The 18,461-nt window shown below is 37.5% G+C and overlaps 1 protein-coding gene across 1 annotated transcript in view; it reads left to right on the top strand.

Annotated features, from left to right (window-relative positions):
• Positions 1-18,195, top strand: part of cdh22 (cadherin 22) — a gene marked incomplete at both ends in the record, with an annotated part of 73,420 nt that extends 55,225 nt beyond the window's left edge. Inside the window, 4 exons of the mRNA XM_079242330.1 lie at positions 6,381-6,498; positions 11,994-12,143; positions 12,481-12,582; positions 17,663-18,195. Of these exons, the coding sequence (XP_079098456.1) occupies positions 6,381-6,498; positions 11,994-12,143; positions 12,481-12,582; positions 17,663-18,195 (903 nt within the window). The remainder of the gene's footprint in view (positions 1-6,380; positions 6,499-11,993; positions 12,144-12,480; positions 12,583-17,662) is intronic.
• Between the last annotated feature and the right edge of the window lie 266 nt (positions 18,196-18,461).

The following is an 18,461-nucleotide window of genomic DNA, read 5'->3' as shown; positions in this document are numbered from 1 at the left end:
AGCAAAGGTAGTGGTAGATTAAGGAGTAAAACTTATGTTTTGGAGGTCTAGGTTTGTCTCTGATGTGAGGCTTTTCTTTGTTAGTTTTGACTTAGCAGAGCGTGTGCTATTATTTCATTCCTCGTCCATCATGCAGTTCTTCCTAAGCTTAGTGAAGTAGAATTCACAAAGTGACTGAAGTTGTTTAGCAAAATGTTGTGCTTTTGTCTGAGTGACGACCTCATGCGTCACTTTTATAAGCCCCGTTTGGATAAAACTACAGCACATACAGCTCTAGCCATCTACTTCTGTCCTGCTTGAGATCTTGGCTACTTGAATGCAGCACTTGAGGCTGACACCTGCTGTGACACAGAAATTCCCATACGGATTGTATTTCTCTCCTGCTGCAGTGATGGTAGTTTACCTGTAATTACTGGGATATGAGCAAACAATTTACACAGCTTGTAATAATTGATCAATAAATTACCGGTCAGATTTTTTTTTTTCTTTTTTTTGTTTCATGTAGAAGTGAGAAAGCCTCCTTCCTTCCACAAGTTTCACCTCTCAGACACCTCCAATGCAAATGGCCTCTGATTTTGGGAAAGTTCCACTTCTCACTTTCCAGGGATGCAGGAGATTTAAGAGGGTCAGGAAAGGGTACTACTAGATAGAAATCTAATTAGGGGATTGTGCTGGAGGGAGCTTCGCGAGCTACTTGATAAACTCCCACACACCAGCTTTCCACACTGCTCATTTCTATCTCAGGACTTCAGTTTTCACTCACCCTTCACTCCCCCACCCGCCTGCACACATACACACCCTCCATTCCTCTCTGGACAGCCATGATTTAGACGGTGAAACAGCCTATTTTTTCAATGGAAAAAGTAAACTATTTGTTGGAGCTGATAACTAAGACCACTGACAAGCTACACACTACTTTTCAAGAACACACACACACACACACACACACACACACACACATATATATATGTGTGTGTGTATATAAACCATAGACTGTATATAGAGGTGGACGTAGCCTCTGTGACATCACCCGTAGGTTTCTGTAGAGCTAAATTGAAGCTGGGTGGGCGGTTCCTACCAGCCCCATCTGGGCAGGGGCATGCGTGTCGTCTTGGCCGGAAAATACATATATGGGCAAAGGGGTAGAGCGGAGAGGGAGGCTGTGAACGTCATGGTGGATGATTGACATCGAGCTTTCTGTGGCTAAGAGCTAACCGAGCTAATCTGGAGATAACAGGAGCTAACCAGCTAACAGAGATAAACGGGCTAACACTAAGTCACGTTGTTAACTGGCTAAAAACCGCGGTTGTTCTACGTTCTTCTGACTTGAGGCGTAAGGTCGGGTACCTGTCAATCAAAAGGGCACGCCCCTAAATATGCCGAACTTGGAGATTAAATTACTTTTGAACGGGTGAGTTAAAAAAAAAAATTCACTCCCCCCCACAGTTGTCATGAAGGTAAACGTGACCTATTAACCAAAAATGGATTTTTGAACCAGGCTGTACACATGTTTATTTCTGCCGTGAAGTTGGTCTTTTTAACATGGGAGTCTATGGGGATTTGTTCAGTTTTGCATCCAGCCCCAAGTGCATAAAGGGGGAACTGCAGTTTTATGCTCTTCCGCATAGGCTTCCCTTTTAACCGCCATCTTTCATATACGTTCTATGAGATAAACCCACTGAATGTTTTCCCATCTAACAATATCACAGGTTGTGTAAATGTTAATAATAATGCTAAATCTAGTTGTCAAATATTGACCTTAAATTAGATTCCTGGAAATAGTTTTTTCTCTTTGTAGTGGGAACTTTACCTTTATTTAAAGCTGAAATCGTAGCAACCATAATGGAGTCTAATTACCAAGCACATCTTTTGACATTCTATTACCTGACAACATCCTAAAACATCCTAACACCTGAAAAAAACAATGCAGAATTCACTCATCAATGACTTGCAGTGTTTCAGGCCTCATAACAGGTGTCTTTTCCTGCGACCCTGACTAGTAAACTGAACAACATAGTGCATCGCTAACATTACCTTGGACCAGGTGTCTCAAAGGTGTGTTGAAGCAAGGTTGGAGTTGGTTACCATAACCTTAGGCATAAAAAATATTTTAAAACCATATTTTAAAATGATAGTAATTTGAATAAGGTTGAATGTTGTTATTACAGTGTTCATTATCAGTAGAAATTCACACAGTCTTACTTTTTAAGTCTATAACAAACCTTTATATAGGCAAGATCTGAAATATGTCTGCAAGAACACAGGCAATAATTACAGGAGTTTTCTCTTTCTCAAATGAATACATTTTCTTGAGCTCCAAGCAATAAGCATGTCATTTACCCTGAAATCATGCTGCAACATTTTGTAATTACAAAGTAAGCCATATTATCCCAAACATTATCCTAGAGCTGTGGGTATAACTAAGCCTGTTCTGTGTCAATGTTCAGAAACCATTTATTGTGAAGGTGGAGCTGGAGCCCGGAAGTGTGATTGTCAGCAACTCAGCTATAGTATCCTTCTTTTATATTCAGAGCTTTGTGTGGAGTTTAGAAACTGTGAGATTTTTACTTTTTGATTTGCAGATGGAAGGTGAACAGTGGAAACATTTCTTCTGGGCAGGATAGAATAAAATAATTTTTCTTCAGAGGAGATAAATGGAAAGAACCAAAAATAGGAGGAAACGAAAATCAATGTTTCCATAACAGTGGCTTTGTGGGCATTTTTTGACTATTAAGAAAGTTGCAAATTAAAATATACCAATGGATTGATGGAAAAATCAGCTTATTATCATTAGGTAAATGATACAAAGTGCAGAGGAAACAAAACAAATGAAAATATTTGAAACACAGAAATCACATGATTCCCAGATCCATACAGAGCCATCAAGCATCTTACTACGCCCAATTATTTATTACTCAATGTTCCTTATTTTATGTTGGATTTGTGCATCTAAGATAATCTTTGTGTAGCTTTGTCTTCAATTCTGGAAAATTAGCACCATCCATCTCAATTAAACTGCCAATTATAATCACATAAAAGTAGTAGATGAAAATTTGTGTGGAATTCAATTAAATTTACTACACATCTGAGTGGAAAAGCACCTAGTGAGGAATAGGAATAGCAGACTTAAGAGGCACAATGAGGGTGAAGCAGCTAAGAAAGGGAAGAGAAATTCAATATCCTGCAGCTGAAAGCGGGGACAACTGCTGTAATGACTAAATAATTGTTTGATATATATACCTCAGTTTCATCTAAACTCGGAATTTTGTGCAAACTAAACAAAGAAATAACAGGAACTAAACACACTTCTTTAATCTTATTGAGTAATGTCTCACTGGATTATAGTTCTAGGGGTTGTTTGTCACGTCTCGGCAGAATTTAGCAGCAGTTTTTGTGGGTATTCGAGTGCAAGAGTGTCTGATAGGGATTGAAAGGGATTTAATTTATTATCAATTTATTAAGTGCAGTTTTTGTGATAAAAAAAACATTTTTACTGAGCCGTTCCATCCTCTTGAATGGGAATTCTCCTCTTACAGATCACTTAAAACTGATGGGTAGTGGGAAGATCTTCTGCTGGTTTGAATGACAGCCTATAAAAACAATGTAGGCTGTAATGTGAATAGCTGATTGTGTTTACAGTGGGAGTAATGTTGTCAATACTGCAGAATGCTGACAGGAGTGGGGTGAAATTACACCAACACAGATACAGGATGTCAAATTGGCATAGGAAGAAAATATGGAAAATTGAGATTTAATAAAATGCAGTGGCAGCCGTCAGCATATTCTGTAAACCAGAAAGAGCTGGTGACAAAACGACATCCATCTGATTAAATACTTGCTGCCTTGTGTTATAGACAACAAAACCCCTGATTAAAAACAAAATGTAGTTGTAAATATGAAAAGGTTCCTCCACGGTCTCTCATTTAGAATTTGTACAGCTTTTATTCATAACCTTTAAGGCGAAGCTATGAACTGCCACTCTTGACTTGGAACAAAACTTGGAAAACAGCTTGCTTTGCTCAATTCGCAAGTATAAAAATTCACCTACAGGCACTTCTGAAGCTCATTAATTAAACATTGTATAACTTGAACAATCTTTGTCTTAAAATCAAAAGGTTATGTGCTGGACTACTTAACTTTGAACATATGCCAGGTAGTGGAAACTTCAGCAGCAGGAGCAGCCTTTGCCAGCCAAGAAATACTTCCTCACAAGTAGCAGGAATCATCGCAAATGGTTTCTGTTTGGATAGAAAAGATAAAACCTGTGGTCACACTAACAGCTTCAGGAAACACAATCATGTGTTTGTCCAACCAGCTAACAACCTCGATTCTGAAAGGTAAAGATGTAAATAAGAAAAAAATAGAATAATATGGTACATTAGGTTCTTCAGGTACATTAATTTTATGGAGAGATGCACTGTAATTTTAACAGAAGCATCAATTTCACTGTCCTCAGATGACCAATAGTCACCCTCAAAATGAAGCTTTTGTAATTAGGTTCATTGCCAACATGTCACCAACATGACTGAGCATCAAAAGAAAACAGTGGTGGCTGAGTACCCAAAGGCAAAGGTGGGCAAAAGTTTGGAAATCTGAAAGATTCTGTTCCAAAAAGTAAAACAAATAGTAATAGTACCAGTAAATAGACAAATATTGAATTTCCAAATAATATTAATCTAGTTAAAGGTATTTACTGCACACGTTTTAGATTAGCATTTGTTGCTGTCATGGCTTCCTTTTTAGAAAGACAATTCTTGATCTGACACGGTGCCAATTAAAAAAAACTTGGTTTGACAGTAGAAGGTCCTGCTGCCTGCTGGTGTGACAAAAAAAAAAAAAAAAAAGAGTTATTTGATGCAACATGAAACTGCCAGATCAGCAGCAGAAAATATAAATGGATAAAAATGGAGAGGTTAAAAGTGGATGAATGACATTTTGCAAAGAAAGAATGACATTCTTTTTTTTTATGTGTGTGTTTTATAACACTCAATGTTCAGTAAGGCAGGGTCATAGAAATCAATTTCTTAGTGTCACTGAAGTTTAATTGTTTATACAAAACACAGATTTTATTTTGTGGCATAAGCTCTTGCTACACTGGTTCAATATAGAGAATTACATAACATTTTCTAACTTTAATGGAAAGAAAAAAACCAACTGTTCAGACTGGAAATAAAAGAATTTAAAGCATGTTGGGTAAAGTTTTAATCTCATGATAAGGTTGGGTATTCCTGGGAAAATCTGAATCAGTTTTGCTCACACAGTGAACAGATATACAACAGCTTACTTAGCTAAAGGCAAGCAAACATCAGTCAAAGCTCCGACTTAACAGAATTATCATGGATTATGCTCATAATTTTTTTTTTTTTTAAACCGAGACGTTAACGTTGCATAGAGTTCCACTTTTCAAACTACACTTCAGACGACACTTCTTCCACTTGTAATAAATACAAACAGTACATAGAACTATTATGTTTTAGAACAGCTTTTAAAAAATATGGATACATCCTTCATTTATTTTACACCCTGCAGCATTCTTACAGACTGCAGCTTTTCTGATTGTTTTTATTACACAGAGGCGTATTTGTGGTTTTGTTTCCTGGTGTGAGTATGCAGCAAACAACGGTGAAGCAAATCAAAATAATAAGGTTGCGGGCTCATACGTTACGTCCTGGCAGAGGAAACAGAGCAGACGGATGTGAAGTGAAAAAAATAATTTATCAGATTGTGGTTTGATGCTAGCTCCAGAGGAGTAGCATGAGAAAAGGATGAATTATGAGAGCTTTGCATTAGGGTGAAAGACTATCCATTGATGTCTGTTCAGCTGGCAGTTAACTCTCCTTCACCTTTATTGTGTCCACACAGAGTTCACAAAGCTGGATCATAGTTTCTGATTTTTCTTTGAGTGTTAATCACTACCATTTTGTGTGATAGGACTCCACATCCAAACGTGTCTGTTTTTGCTCTTGCAAACAGCTTCTGTTTTACTTTGATCCTCTGTAGAACAAACACAGCAGCACTCTCAGAGACTTTCTGTCCTTTTTTTTTTTTTTTTTTGCTCAAATACATTTTAATATAGTTTTGAATTTCTAACATTGAGACTTTTTTAGATTTAATGTGTCGACTTTCTGCTAAATAGTTGTTTTTTTTTGTTTTTTTTCATCTATTTGTCACAGCAGCCCTTTTGAACTACTCCCTCACAGCATACCTTTGTCATTCTGTTGCATCCTGCTTTCCCTCAGTCTCTCCCTCCTTAGGAAGACATTTGAAATGTAAATGAGTGTATTTATAAGTATTCCATTGTTCCTATTGAACAGTTCTGAGAAGACATCTAACCCTTTGTATTTTTTCTCTCTTTCTCTGCTTTGATTCACTCTCCTTAGTTAATTCACACTATCAGTGTGGTGGATAAAGATGAGCCGCAATCTGGACACCGCTTCTACTTCACCCTGGCACCTGGAGCCTCCAGCAATCATCACTTTACTCTGTGGGATGTCAAAGGTAAATGGGCAAATATCTTATATTCCTGAAAACCGAAGCCACTGATATTGTCAGCATAATGAGATTTTGGGCTTACACAATAAAAGCAGTCTGTAAAAGCAGGGGTCAAATGCATAAACAATGCTTATGCACAAAAGCTATGTGCCTTTTCCAAACACACACACAGACAAAAATATTTGTAAGAACGTGGTGAAAAGTCACTATGTGTTTGCATTTTTTTAATTGAAATTGGGTAAATGAATTTGACAAAACAAAATGTTTTACTAGAATAACACTATGGTTTTGCTTTATTTTAATTGAATTATGGAAACTGAATAACTATCATTCTGCGTAAAGGTTTTGCAATTGAATGGCTGAAGATTTAAGGTAGAACAAGTTTAGAAAACATTTAATTATCATTTATATTTCTCTCTTCCTGGAACCAGATCATGGCTCCCACGCTGCTTTCAAGGGTTTTCATCATTTATATTTCATTATCATGTTTGTTTGTTTTTTTTTTTCTTTTTTCTGCCTAAAGATCATTTGCTTTGTACACACTTGATTGCTTTTGTTGCTCTTTCCAGTCAAAAGTTGTTGTTCTGTTTCTGCAACTGAAAGCATCAAATGCAAATGATTTAATTTGCCTTCTTCACTGATGTCTGATATTTACATTCAGTAAAACTGACTTCTTTCCCACCCTTGCTTTATCTGTAATGCTGATTCATTTGTGGCAAAACTGTTTTAACATCCAATTTAATTCCTGTTTAGATATTTGTAGTGAGTGGATGTAAACATGTACATGTAAAGCTCATGAAGAAGACAGGCTCTAGTATGATCTGCAGCTTTCCTTTTAAAGTGGCAGAAATGTTGAAGTTTAATAAAATCTATGAAAGCATTTTCACAAAGAAACACAAAACTTCATTTTTTTTGGTTTTTTTTTTGCAAAAACAGTGGAGTTTATTCAGATGACTGGTGGGTGACTATTTAAAAGTCAAGGCTAAATTGTGGACTTTTTGTAAATGAACATTTGTTTCATTATCAGGCAAATGTTTTAGTAAAACATTACTTGCTCTGACTCTTTTTGGAAAAAGTATTATTAAATACTTTAAATACCCCCCCCCCCCCCCCCCCCCCACACACACACACACACACACACACACACACACACACACACACGGTTACTGAATGTCTAAAATCGTTTTCTTTGATTTAGTCCCAGTTTTGACTGGAATGTGTTTTAGTTTGATTGAAAAATAGATGCAATAGATTTGACATGTAAGTAAACATAAAAATCACTTTGTCGCTTGTCATGGCTATGCTTTGTCAGGAAGATAAGTTTTTTCATGCTTGTCTTTGCTTTTGCATACGTGCTTGCTGGTCTTTCATTTAGAGCTGTGTATCTAAGTAAATGTGACATCTAGCTAAATCAAGATTGATTTGACACCAGGAAAATGTCAGGGGAGCAGCCCGAGCCAGGGAAATGTCACTATGTGAAGGCAGCGGGGTCTGCTGTTGTCTTGTTCATAAGCATGCGAATGGAAGAGCACACACCTTGTGTAATTTCATACACATGCATTACATTGTTTGAACACATGCCATTGGATGGATCGAGAGTGTGCCATGTATGAAATGTCCTTTTGGCCACTTTTTAATCTGTACACAAAATACAAACCACACTGTCACTTTGTCCAGAACTACTTTCTTTCCAGTATGTTTATAGTGTAACTAAATCCGACTGGTTTGGTATAGATATGAGGTTAAAAATGTGGGTGGTTGAGAAAAATGATAAAATAATATATAAACCTGTTATTCTATACCACTTTGCCAACACATTTATCAACAAAAATAAAATTCTATTTTTACATGCTATTTATGTATCAGTTCCCACAAATACTACAGTATATATTTTCGTAAAGAACAACAACAGAAAAAAAAAAACAAAAAAAAAAAACAGACTTTTAATCTGCCTACACTGCTGTTTTTTTCCCCACTCTGGTGTCTCTTTACATGGACACATTTGTCAAGCTGTCACATTCGATCTGTCACTTCCTCTCTCCGTCATGCCCTCACATTGCATTCTTTTCTCAAGCCGTGACACACAATGATGATAAGGCTTTTTTTTTTTTTTCCCATGTTAGTAAACTCTTTAGAGCCTTTGCAGAATGTGTTTGTAGAGATGAAAACCAAATTTCTTTGTGAATTACTGTAACTTTGTTTGTGCGATTCAAACATTTGATGAAGTTATTTAGCTACAATTGTAATGCAGGACTATTTTACAAAGGCTGTGCTGTAGTTACAGTAACTGAGTGTTTCTCAAATCCAGTCCTCAGGCCCACCTGCCATGCATGTTTTAGACATGATCCTCCTCCAAAGCGCCTGAGTCAGATTATTGAACTTCCTCATCAAGTTCTTTGCAGCCTGTTAACAAGCCTTTATTTCATTCATTCATTGTGAAACACTGCAGTAACCACAGCACAGTTACCTGCAACCTTCAGTAAACATTCACATAATGTTTAAAAACGTTTTTTTTTTTTTTTTTTCGTTTATTATCTCAACAAGGCAACATTCTCGGAGCATCACAGCCAACTTCACCAGAACCTTCTCAGAAAAATTCTCTGAAGTGAGAAGAAAATGACTATATTGTAAGAAAATTTAAGACTGTAAAAAAAAAAAAAAAAAGTGTCAATAAATATATTATATTGTACTTTTTGATTATTTTCAATAAGAGAACAAGATTGCAATGCATAATTTGAAATAGTAGTTTATTGAGAATGATACTGAAAACAGGTGGCAACAGAGGCCCGGCTCCTACATTCTGTCACTGTGTCCCAGTTCAAGACACTTCACCCTTCTTGTCTTCAGTGTTGGCATCGCTGGTGCCTTGGCTGCCGTGTTTCCATCAGTTTGCCCCAGGGCAGCTCTGGCTACACATGTAGCTTACCATCACCAAGTATGAATGAGAAGGGAATGAATATTGGATTCAGTGTGAAGTGCTTTGGTGCCTTGAAAAGTGCTATATAAATGTAATCCATGATTGTTAAAATCATGCTCAAAACACATTGAAAATGAAGTCAGTATGTAGAAGAGCATATTGTGCTTGGGCCAAACTGAGCAGGGAGGGAAGACTGTCTATTTCCTGTCTCATTATGACGGCTGGTACAGCGCCATTTCCGCCAAAGATTGGAATCATGTCATTTCTGGGGTGTATAAAGCTACACACGTCATCAGTCACGTGATTCCAGAGATTTTATAAAGGCTTTATGCAATGTTTCAATCAAGTCTGCCTCATTAGGTGAAACAGAATTCAGAGTGTTTATCTTTGGGCTGATAAGACATATAGTATATTACTATACTATCACAAACAATAGTTCAGATAGCAAATAGAACCAGGAACATTATAACCTCTACAAAGAAAAATCGACAGAGCATCTCTGTTGGAGATAATCATGTTCAGATAAAAGTTTTTTATTTTGAAACACCAGCTATAACTTCTGTCCTTGTTATGTGTTAAACATTAAACTCAGCTGCTGATGCTGCCGCTGTTTGTGGAAACTTTTAAAAAGCATCTGAATACTTCCTTCTCCTCCTGAAGTGTATTTTTCTTTAAATATGATCCCCGTTTGTTCTCCCTTTCTACCCCAGTCCATTTGTGTCACCACTTCCTTCCTCTCAGCTGTTCCACCTCCATGCACTTTCCTCGTGTTCTTGATTATTTAAAAAATGAAGACTTTATTAGTCACATCAAATAGACTTGAGACTGTGTGCGGCGACAGGATCCATCAGGTGTTTGATAAGGAAGTAACTGAGGAAATGAAGGGATCAGAACATCATACATTAGGGGATCTTTGGAAATGTTATTATTTAAATATGATAGTTATAATACAACTGGCAATGCTAACTGACTAGTATACTGTCGGTTGGAATAAACTATTTTGCAAACTTGTAGAGTGGATTAAAGGCCACTCAAAGAACATCCGTCATGATTAGTAATTCAAAATTCACTTAGATTGGCTTCATCATAACAGTAATTACTTTGAATTTTTAGAAAAGAGAACACACACACACACACAAATATGAATAAATGAATGAATAAACAAATAAATAAATACAGAATAATCAAAGGCACCCACCCTGTAATGGGCCCTGGGTAAACTGTACCATTTGTGCCATTAACCCCGCTCCAGTCCAATGCCACTGGGCCCACGGAATCTTAACACACAGCCGAACCCATGGACTACACTGAAAGCAACACTGACTCTAACTGAGATACAGTGAAGGTTTTGGCGATAGCCGTGATGAAACATTTAATGCTGTGACATGTTGAAATATGCTAGATTTAATTTGAAAAAATGCAATGTGTCTGCCTCTGTTCTGAGATGACTGGGGTGACCCTTTTACTTCCTTCTGTGAAAGAGAATGCTGTGCAAAAGTCAAAAGGACAAAGTGAGAGGTTTAACATTCTCGTACATAAACAGCAATATGAAAATTGTTCTACATGTGCCAAAGGAGTTCTAGGGTGACGTGGATAACAGTGATATATGTTCTGGGAGATGGATTACTTGCTATCCTCTATACAAGTCTAGCCACAAGCCACTCTCACTCTATTTGTCAAAATCTCATCCTGTATTCTGTGTTACATTTATCTATGTCGGTGGCAGAGAGCTCATATTTACGCTGGTGAAGTTTAATTTCAAACAGTGGCTCTCGTTCTGCTTTTCTGAGCTGCCTTTTTGTTTGTTTTAGAAAAAAATGTCAGCTGATAAATGTTAATGACTCAAATGCAGCTGAGTTTCCTAGAAAAATAATCAAATTTAAAACAAAGTTAGACAATTTGGACTTTAGTCTTTATTTATTTATTTATTTTGTATGCAATGAAATCCACCTTTAAAAGCTGTTTTCCAAATATCTGAATAATATGAATGTATAAACAGCACTTGTGGCTTTAAGAGGAGTCACTCTTTAAAACTGAGTGCAATAGAAAAAAAGGTAATCATGTTTAACATTGCATAAGTTCACACAGCTGTTTCAAACCAAAAAATGAGATAAATATGGAGGCAGATGGGTCCAGTAACCAAACTGGAGTAGTTGTAATATTAGTAGATGTATAGTAGTGGTATTGCAACTCTGTATGAACACATACTTGTGGGTATGTGTATGTATGCATGGTCTTTGTTTTTTTTTTTGGTTTGTTTTTTTTGTAATTTGCATGTGTTGACATAAGTATTCAACACATCCCATCCATCATGAGATTGCAGTATGTCTGAGACTAACTGCAGGGTAATATTTTATTTTATTTCATTTTATTTTATTTTATTGGTTCTAAATAAATAAACTGTACATCTATTTCTATTCATTTGTTTTAAAAACAGACTTGAACAAGCAGAAACAATATGGTATTATTTAAACATGACATTGATTATGGGTTATTCTCTGTTTCCTCTCATCCTTCCGACCCCCCCCCCCCCCCTTCCCTCCCCTCCCTCCCCTTTCTTGACTAACTATCACCACCCTCCCAGACAACACAGCTGGCATCCGAACCCAGAGGTCAGGCTTTAACCGCCATGAGCAGAATGTGTACTTCTTGCCTATTCTAGTGGTGGACAGTGGGCCTCCCTCCCTCAGCTCCACAGGCACCCTGACCATCCATGTCTGTGGCTGTGACACAGGTGAGAGCAACTGTGGAAGCTGCACCATTACAAACATTAACATCACTGTCACCTTCTGCATCAGCAGCAGTTATATTGAAAGGTCATTGTGTCACTGCTTTGCTTAGCAAACAGTTCTTATCAGCTCATATTTATGGAAAGCAAAACAACTGCAGGCCACAAAATCTACAGACAAGTGACTTACAGAGGTTACAGGCTGGTAGAAAATATGTATTATAAAACCACGGTTTTGAGCCAGTACTTAGCCCTTATCCACTGGACTGACTCAACTCTGGTGCAATTTTTTTTTTTTTTTCTTTTTACAACAAATATTCTTTTATTGTTTTTCCCGACACAGAAGGAGCGATCCAGTCCTGCAATGCAACTGCCTATGTCATGAGTGCAGCTCTCAGCCCAGGGGCACTTATAGCACTTCTGGTCTGCATGCTCATCCTCATAGGTAAGCAATCGAATGCACTCGTGTATTTGCACTACATCCTATATGTATGTATGCATGGAGGCACAAGTGATAAATGGATAGATGCATGATTGATGGCTGGAGCGATGGATAAGCACAATTGATTAGTATTGCTTCGCTGGGGTCAGTGCTAAGTTCAACCACTTCAGCAAATCCACAAGGAATATTTCCTTCAATGGGTGGGCATTCTAGTGAAAGGAGACATTTAAGGGATGTACTGAAAAAAAAAAAAAAAACTACCTTGAAATCTTGTGCTCAGAAAAATCACGCTGCCAAGCATGTGTGCTGTAATGGACTGACCACTTTTAGATGTTATCCATATTTCACAAGTTAAAGGGCAACAAAAACCAAAGATGAATTACATTAAAACAAGCAACATTTTTCATCTTTCTTTCATGTTCCTGTGGAACATTTTTCTCTGCTTTTACGAGGAGAAAGCTTTTGTTTAAACAGCAACACAGATGCTGCCTGGTTTTATGAATGATATCAAGCCACTTTGATCCATGGAACACAGGCAGAGATGAAATGAATGGGAGTAAAGTGGAGGGAGGGTTAGAGAGTGCAAACAGGCAAAAGAGCTGTTTCAGCACTTATATCGCTCAGCGCAGTGGGCTTTAAATAGACGAGGCTTTCCAAACCAGCTTAGATTTTTATATACAGACTTGTGCACACATGCACACACTGAAATACCCATACATACTCACAGTTACCCTCTCAGGTACCAAGAATGTTTAGATTTACCATATTTGAAATTTTTATGAGTTAGCTTCTTGTTTTTCCTCTTAGCCTCTTTGCACCATATTCCTTATTGGCAGAAAGAAACAGCACTGTTGTCAGTGTTTTGTCTCCCCGCTTGTGCCACATTTTATAGCATGAACAGGGTGAGTGATGAATCATATGACACAACACAGCTTTAACTGTGACTTGCATTGCTTCTTGTTTTTTTAGGAGGTTTTCTAATGAGAGTTGTTAAAAGTCTTCATGTTTCCATTAACAAAAGCCTGTACTGCAGTGAACTTTAAAAGCAGAGCATCATTTATTCATCATGGTTTTAAAAGCATCTCAAAAATGCCATGTACAAACATGAGGGAATGCACTGATTCCACATATACTTGATAGATAGATAGATAGATAGATAGATAGATAGATAGATAGATGGTGCTTTTTTCATCTATCTATCTATCTATCTATCTATCTATCTATCTATCTATCTATCTATCTATCTATCTATCTATCTATCTATCTATCTATCAGTTTTGGGTATTGGCCTAATGGCATCTCTTTGAAAGCAACTTAAAAACTGTCTTTGAATGTAAAAACAGCAGGAAACAACATCCTGGGCAGAAAGAACATCATTTTAGTTTTTAAGAAATAAATTATCTAGGTTTAAGATGAAAGATAAATAAATAAATAAATAAGTGCATGATTCATTTTATGTTGAAATGATGCCAAGTTAAGTCCTGTGGTGACAATTATTGCAAATGGTGCCAAACCATTGCACTCTGATAGTAAGAAATGGACAGTGCGCCTTATCTCAACACATACCTTCTGCTTGTCATAATGACAGTGAAATCTCAGGGCTGCAGGAGTTAGGATCACGGGGATGAGCCGTGTTTTCACAGCTATCATGTAGTGTGAATAACAACATGAGAGTGAGGCATCTGACAGCAATCTTATCATCTCAACTGCATAAAGCCCAACACTTACTGTGCCACATATGCACACACACAAAGTAATTGTGTGTGCATATTAAGTTAAACCTCTCCATACATCTTAACGTCGATACAATCCCTGTTTGTTAATGTACCAATATGGCGTGTACATTTTTTTTTCCTTTCTTCACACACATTCAGACGCTACCCATTCTTCCCTCTGCAGTCACAATAACTACCTTAGCAACCAGCGAGCGTTGTCTATCTCCAGAGGCTAGACCACCTCTATTATATCAATTGCTGGATGATGAGAAAAATGAAAACATATTTCTGCCTAATTACCTCACAAACAAACAGTCCCTCGATCAGTTCATTTATAGGCCTGATGTGATGAATCCATTCCACCGCGTTGCAGCTTCTGCATGCATCCATTCCAATTACCTCCCATCTGCTTGTGATGAACTCCCGCATGAGGGCAACCAGCGCAGCCCAAGGGGAAATTAACCATCTTGTCAGGAACACTTATCGCAACATCTGTACACATGGGTATCAACTATATATGTATAGGAGTAAGCCACGCTGGGGTACATATGCTTTCAGCAAAAGTAAATTCAGTACATGGTGTTTTATTGACATTTCCAAAGGCAAGATAATCGCCTAGTTCAATAGGTTTTCAGAGTCTTACAATTCAAGCATCTGCATACCTAAAAAGGTAGTGACAATCATCAGCGAGGAAGGTTTTTGTCAGACGTCAGGTTATCTGATCGTCTTTTCATGAGAATGCCACAAAATGTCACACACTCTTTAACATGATTAACTGATGGGCACCGAGCTGGGAGCTCATAACGCTAAGTTTTTCACCTCCTATTACTCTTCTCATTAGTGGGAATTTGGAGTAATTGTCTTAGTTCTTGTTTAGTATGCATGGCAGTGTGTGCCACAGATTACCACAAACCATGACTTTTTCTTCCGCCTCATGGCAATTAATTTACCCCATTCATGGAGGAGAAGAATAAACACAATGGTTACAGACACTGCTTCCCCACTGGAGCCCAGCAAACAATGTTAGAGGAGAACAACATTATCATGAAGCGATACCACATAAAATCCCCATTCAAGACTAGCAAGGCGTCTTAGTCTGGAACAACCCTCTTGTTGAAGAGCACATGGGTGTTTTCACTCCGCCAGTTAATTTTAGACCGTATTTTCCAAATGAAGACAATTACCAAAAACGGCAATAGAACATTTGTACAGATAAGTACAGTTTTTTGTTTTTTTCTTTTTCATTTGTGATGCTTTGCTTTGGAGAATAGAGTGTTTCATTGTCACATCCTGATCTCCTAGGAAACCAGATTTGTATGCATTTAAAAAAAAAAGTTCACTGCTCTTTGTTCATCAACACATGTGAATCTCCCACACACAGCTCATGAAATCTTGATATTAGTATAGTTTGAGTGCGAAACAATGAAGCCATCGCTCACTTTCAGTGTATTCAGGCGTTTCCCGACGGGTCAGCGCAGCCCCCCATTGTAACTCATGGTTTCTTTTAATAACTGTGGACTTGTTGTTTTTGGTAAAAGGCTGTTTCAGAAGATTCATGGCATCTACTTTTTAATGACACATCTAAATGTGTCCTCACTGGCATCACCTTAAAGTATTTACTTGTGTCTGCCTAAGGAGGGAAAAGGGTACTCTAATTACGACTCTGTGGGGACATAGTCAATAACTGGCTTCAGAGACAAATCCTGCTGCTAATCAGACTGAACACTATACAGTCTAGAACTTTCATCTTTGTCTTTGTCACTGCAAATGATTTGATAACAGTAACTTCAACAATCACTTACAGGTTACCATTAATTGTTTAAAAGCACACATGTGAACTCATTTTTTAACCAATTCAGAAGATGCTGTGAAGTGGGGAGCAGAAAAGGAAACCTGTTTGTTTTCCTTAGTTATTACTCAGTGAAAAGTACCCCCACATGCCCAAAATAATTTCAGAGATCATTTATTCTTGATGAACTGTTTGTTCACTTTCTCAATAATAACAGTAATAATAATAAAAATGTGCCCATCATCTTGTGGTTTATTCATAAGCATGCCAGATTCTTGGAACAGCTGCTAATTTATTTGCACTTTGGCAATCATGTGTGGGCTTGAAAAGTGTTCCCAGTTGAGATTTTTGTGTGATGATGTTTTCAAATAAGTTTTATGTAAAAAAAAAAAAAAAAACCAACTATTAATTTACAACTATTAGAAATGCAAGAAAAATAAAAAGAATATATAGGATTTAAATTCACATTTGTATCAGTTTTCTTGCTGTTAGTTAGGACTTTGCTGGTAATTTGTAGATGTATATGTTTATTCCTGGATGTGAAGATAAATTCTAATGGATGAATTGTGAAGAATTTAATAGAATGGACGTCTGTAAAGTTTTATTGGTCACAACAATAAAAGAATATACCATAAATACTGAGCTGCATTACTATTCTCACCCTCTCTGCCATATACAAATGAGGAATAATCTGAAATATGTTGATTGACTGTAAATGACTATAATCACATAAAAAGATCTGGCTGAGTGCTCTGCAAACCTGAGGAGGACTCTTGAAGCCAGAGTGGGTGTCTAAGTTAAGTCTAATCAGACATGTTGGCAGCAATTAAAACAGGTGAAAATTTAATCCTCATTGATATATTTACACACACACACACACACACATATGCACACGCCACCCCCCGACACACCTTCTTTTCTTCTTGTTTCATTACTCTATAATGAGCTATCTCAACACATTCTTTTTCTTAAATCAGGCTTCTTTTTATTTATTTTTTTTTATTTATTTTTTTAACATTTCCATGTATGCTAAGTGGTTGCCTTGATCCTTAAGTTTAAGAGCCTCAGAGTCTTATTTTCATTAGGCTTGGATGAGTATTGATATACAGATGGGCCAACATTAGGTCTTTTGAATCATATTTCTGGGTAAAGCAATCAAGCTTGTGAAAAATCAATGTTCATGCATTTCAAATGTAAAACTTGATAATACATTATCTTCTGAAAGGTGAGAGTTAGAATAAATGAAAGTAGCTCTAAACTTTTTCCAAGTTAAGCCCTTATAAATCCATATAATGTTTTACATTCATATTTTGTACGGCCTTGCAACTGATTTTTTTTTTTTTTTCCTAATGAAGCAAAGAAGAATTTTGAAGCTTTCAACTAAAACATCTTTTAGTACATGTCCTTGTCACTGTTTTTTTTTTAAAGTTTAAAGAATAATCAAGGGACTTGTCCATTCGTGTACTTTTATCAGGGTCCAACACATGCAAAGATATTTCTGTTATTCTTTACATATTTCAGTTGATGATATATTTCTGTGTACTCAGCTTCTCTGTTTTACTTTCTCTCTTTCCATCAGTTCTCGTATTGCTGATCTTGACCCTGAAACGCCACAGGAAGGGTCAGCGGATGGCAGAGGACGAGGAGGACATGAGAGATAACGTCATCAAATACAATGATGAGGGCGGAGGGGAGCAGGACACGCAGGCGTATGACATGAGTGCACTAAGGAACCTCTATGACTTTCCAGAGGCTAAGAGCTGCGACTCTGGACCGGACATCCGCTCTCTGCCACAGTGGATACAAGCAAACAGAGTGGGTGGTGGGGCAGAGGGAGCAGCAGCAGCAGCAACAGCAGACTTCTCCCTTTTCAAAGGTTACATCCGAAAGAAGGTGGAGCAGGCCGACGCCGACCTGTCAGTACCGCCATACGACTCTTTCCAGACATATGCCTTCGAGGGCACCAGTTCACCTGCGCTTTCACTCAGTTCCATCCACACGTTGTCCACCACCTCGGAGCAGGATTTCTCCTACCTTAGCGACTGGGGACCGCGCTTTAGGCAACTGGCAGGCTACTATGCTCCAGGAAATCTTGAGGAGGAATGTTCCTAGCACAGATTCTCCTCAGTATAGAGACTTTTAAACACTCCCCTCTTCATCTATCTCCTCTTCTCACCCTCTGGCACTCTTCTGAGATCATCAGAGCCAACACTGTGTACTCATTAAAGCCAGAGTACCATCTCTTTATCTCTTTTGAAAATTCCCAGTTGTAGACTTTGAACTGCTTTAAGCAACTTTTGATTTTTTTTTCTGTTTTTTTCACTTTTTTTTTTTTTTTTTTTACTTTTCTCACTTCAGTTTCAAAGTGTTACTGTGGT

Source organism: Telmatherina bonti, assembly GCF_933228915.1.
Source record: "Telmatherina bonti genome assembly, chromosome: 6".
Lineage (NCBI taxonomy): Eukaryota > Metazoa > Chordata > Actinopteri > Atheriniformes > Telmatherinidae > Telmatherina > Telmatherina bonti.
The sequence above is the reverse complement of the archived record's forward strand: the minus strand, read 5'-3'. Positions and strand labels throughout refer to the sequence as shown.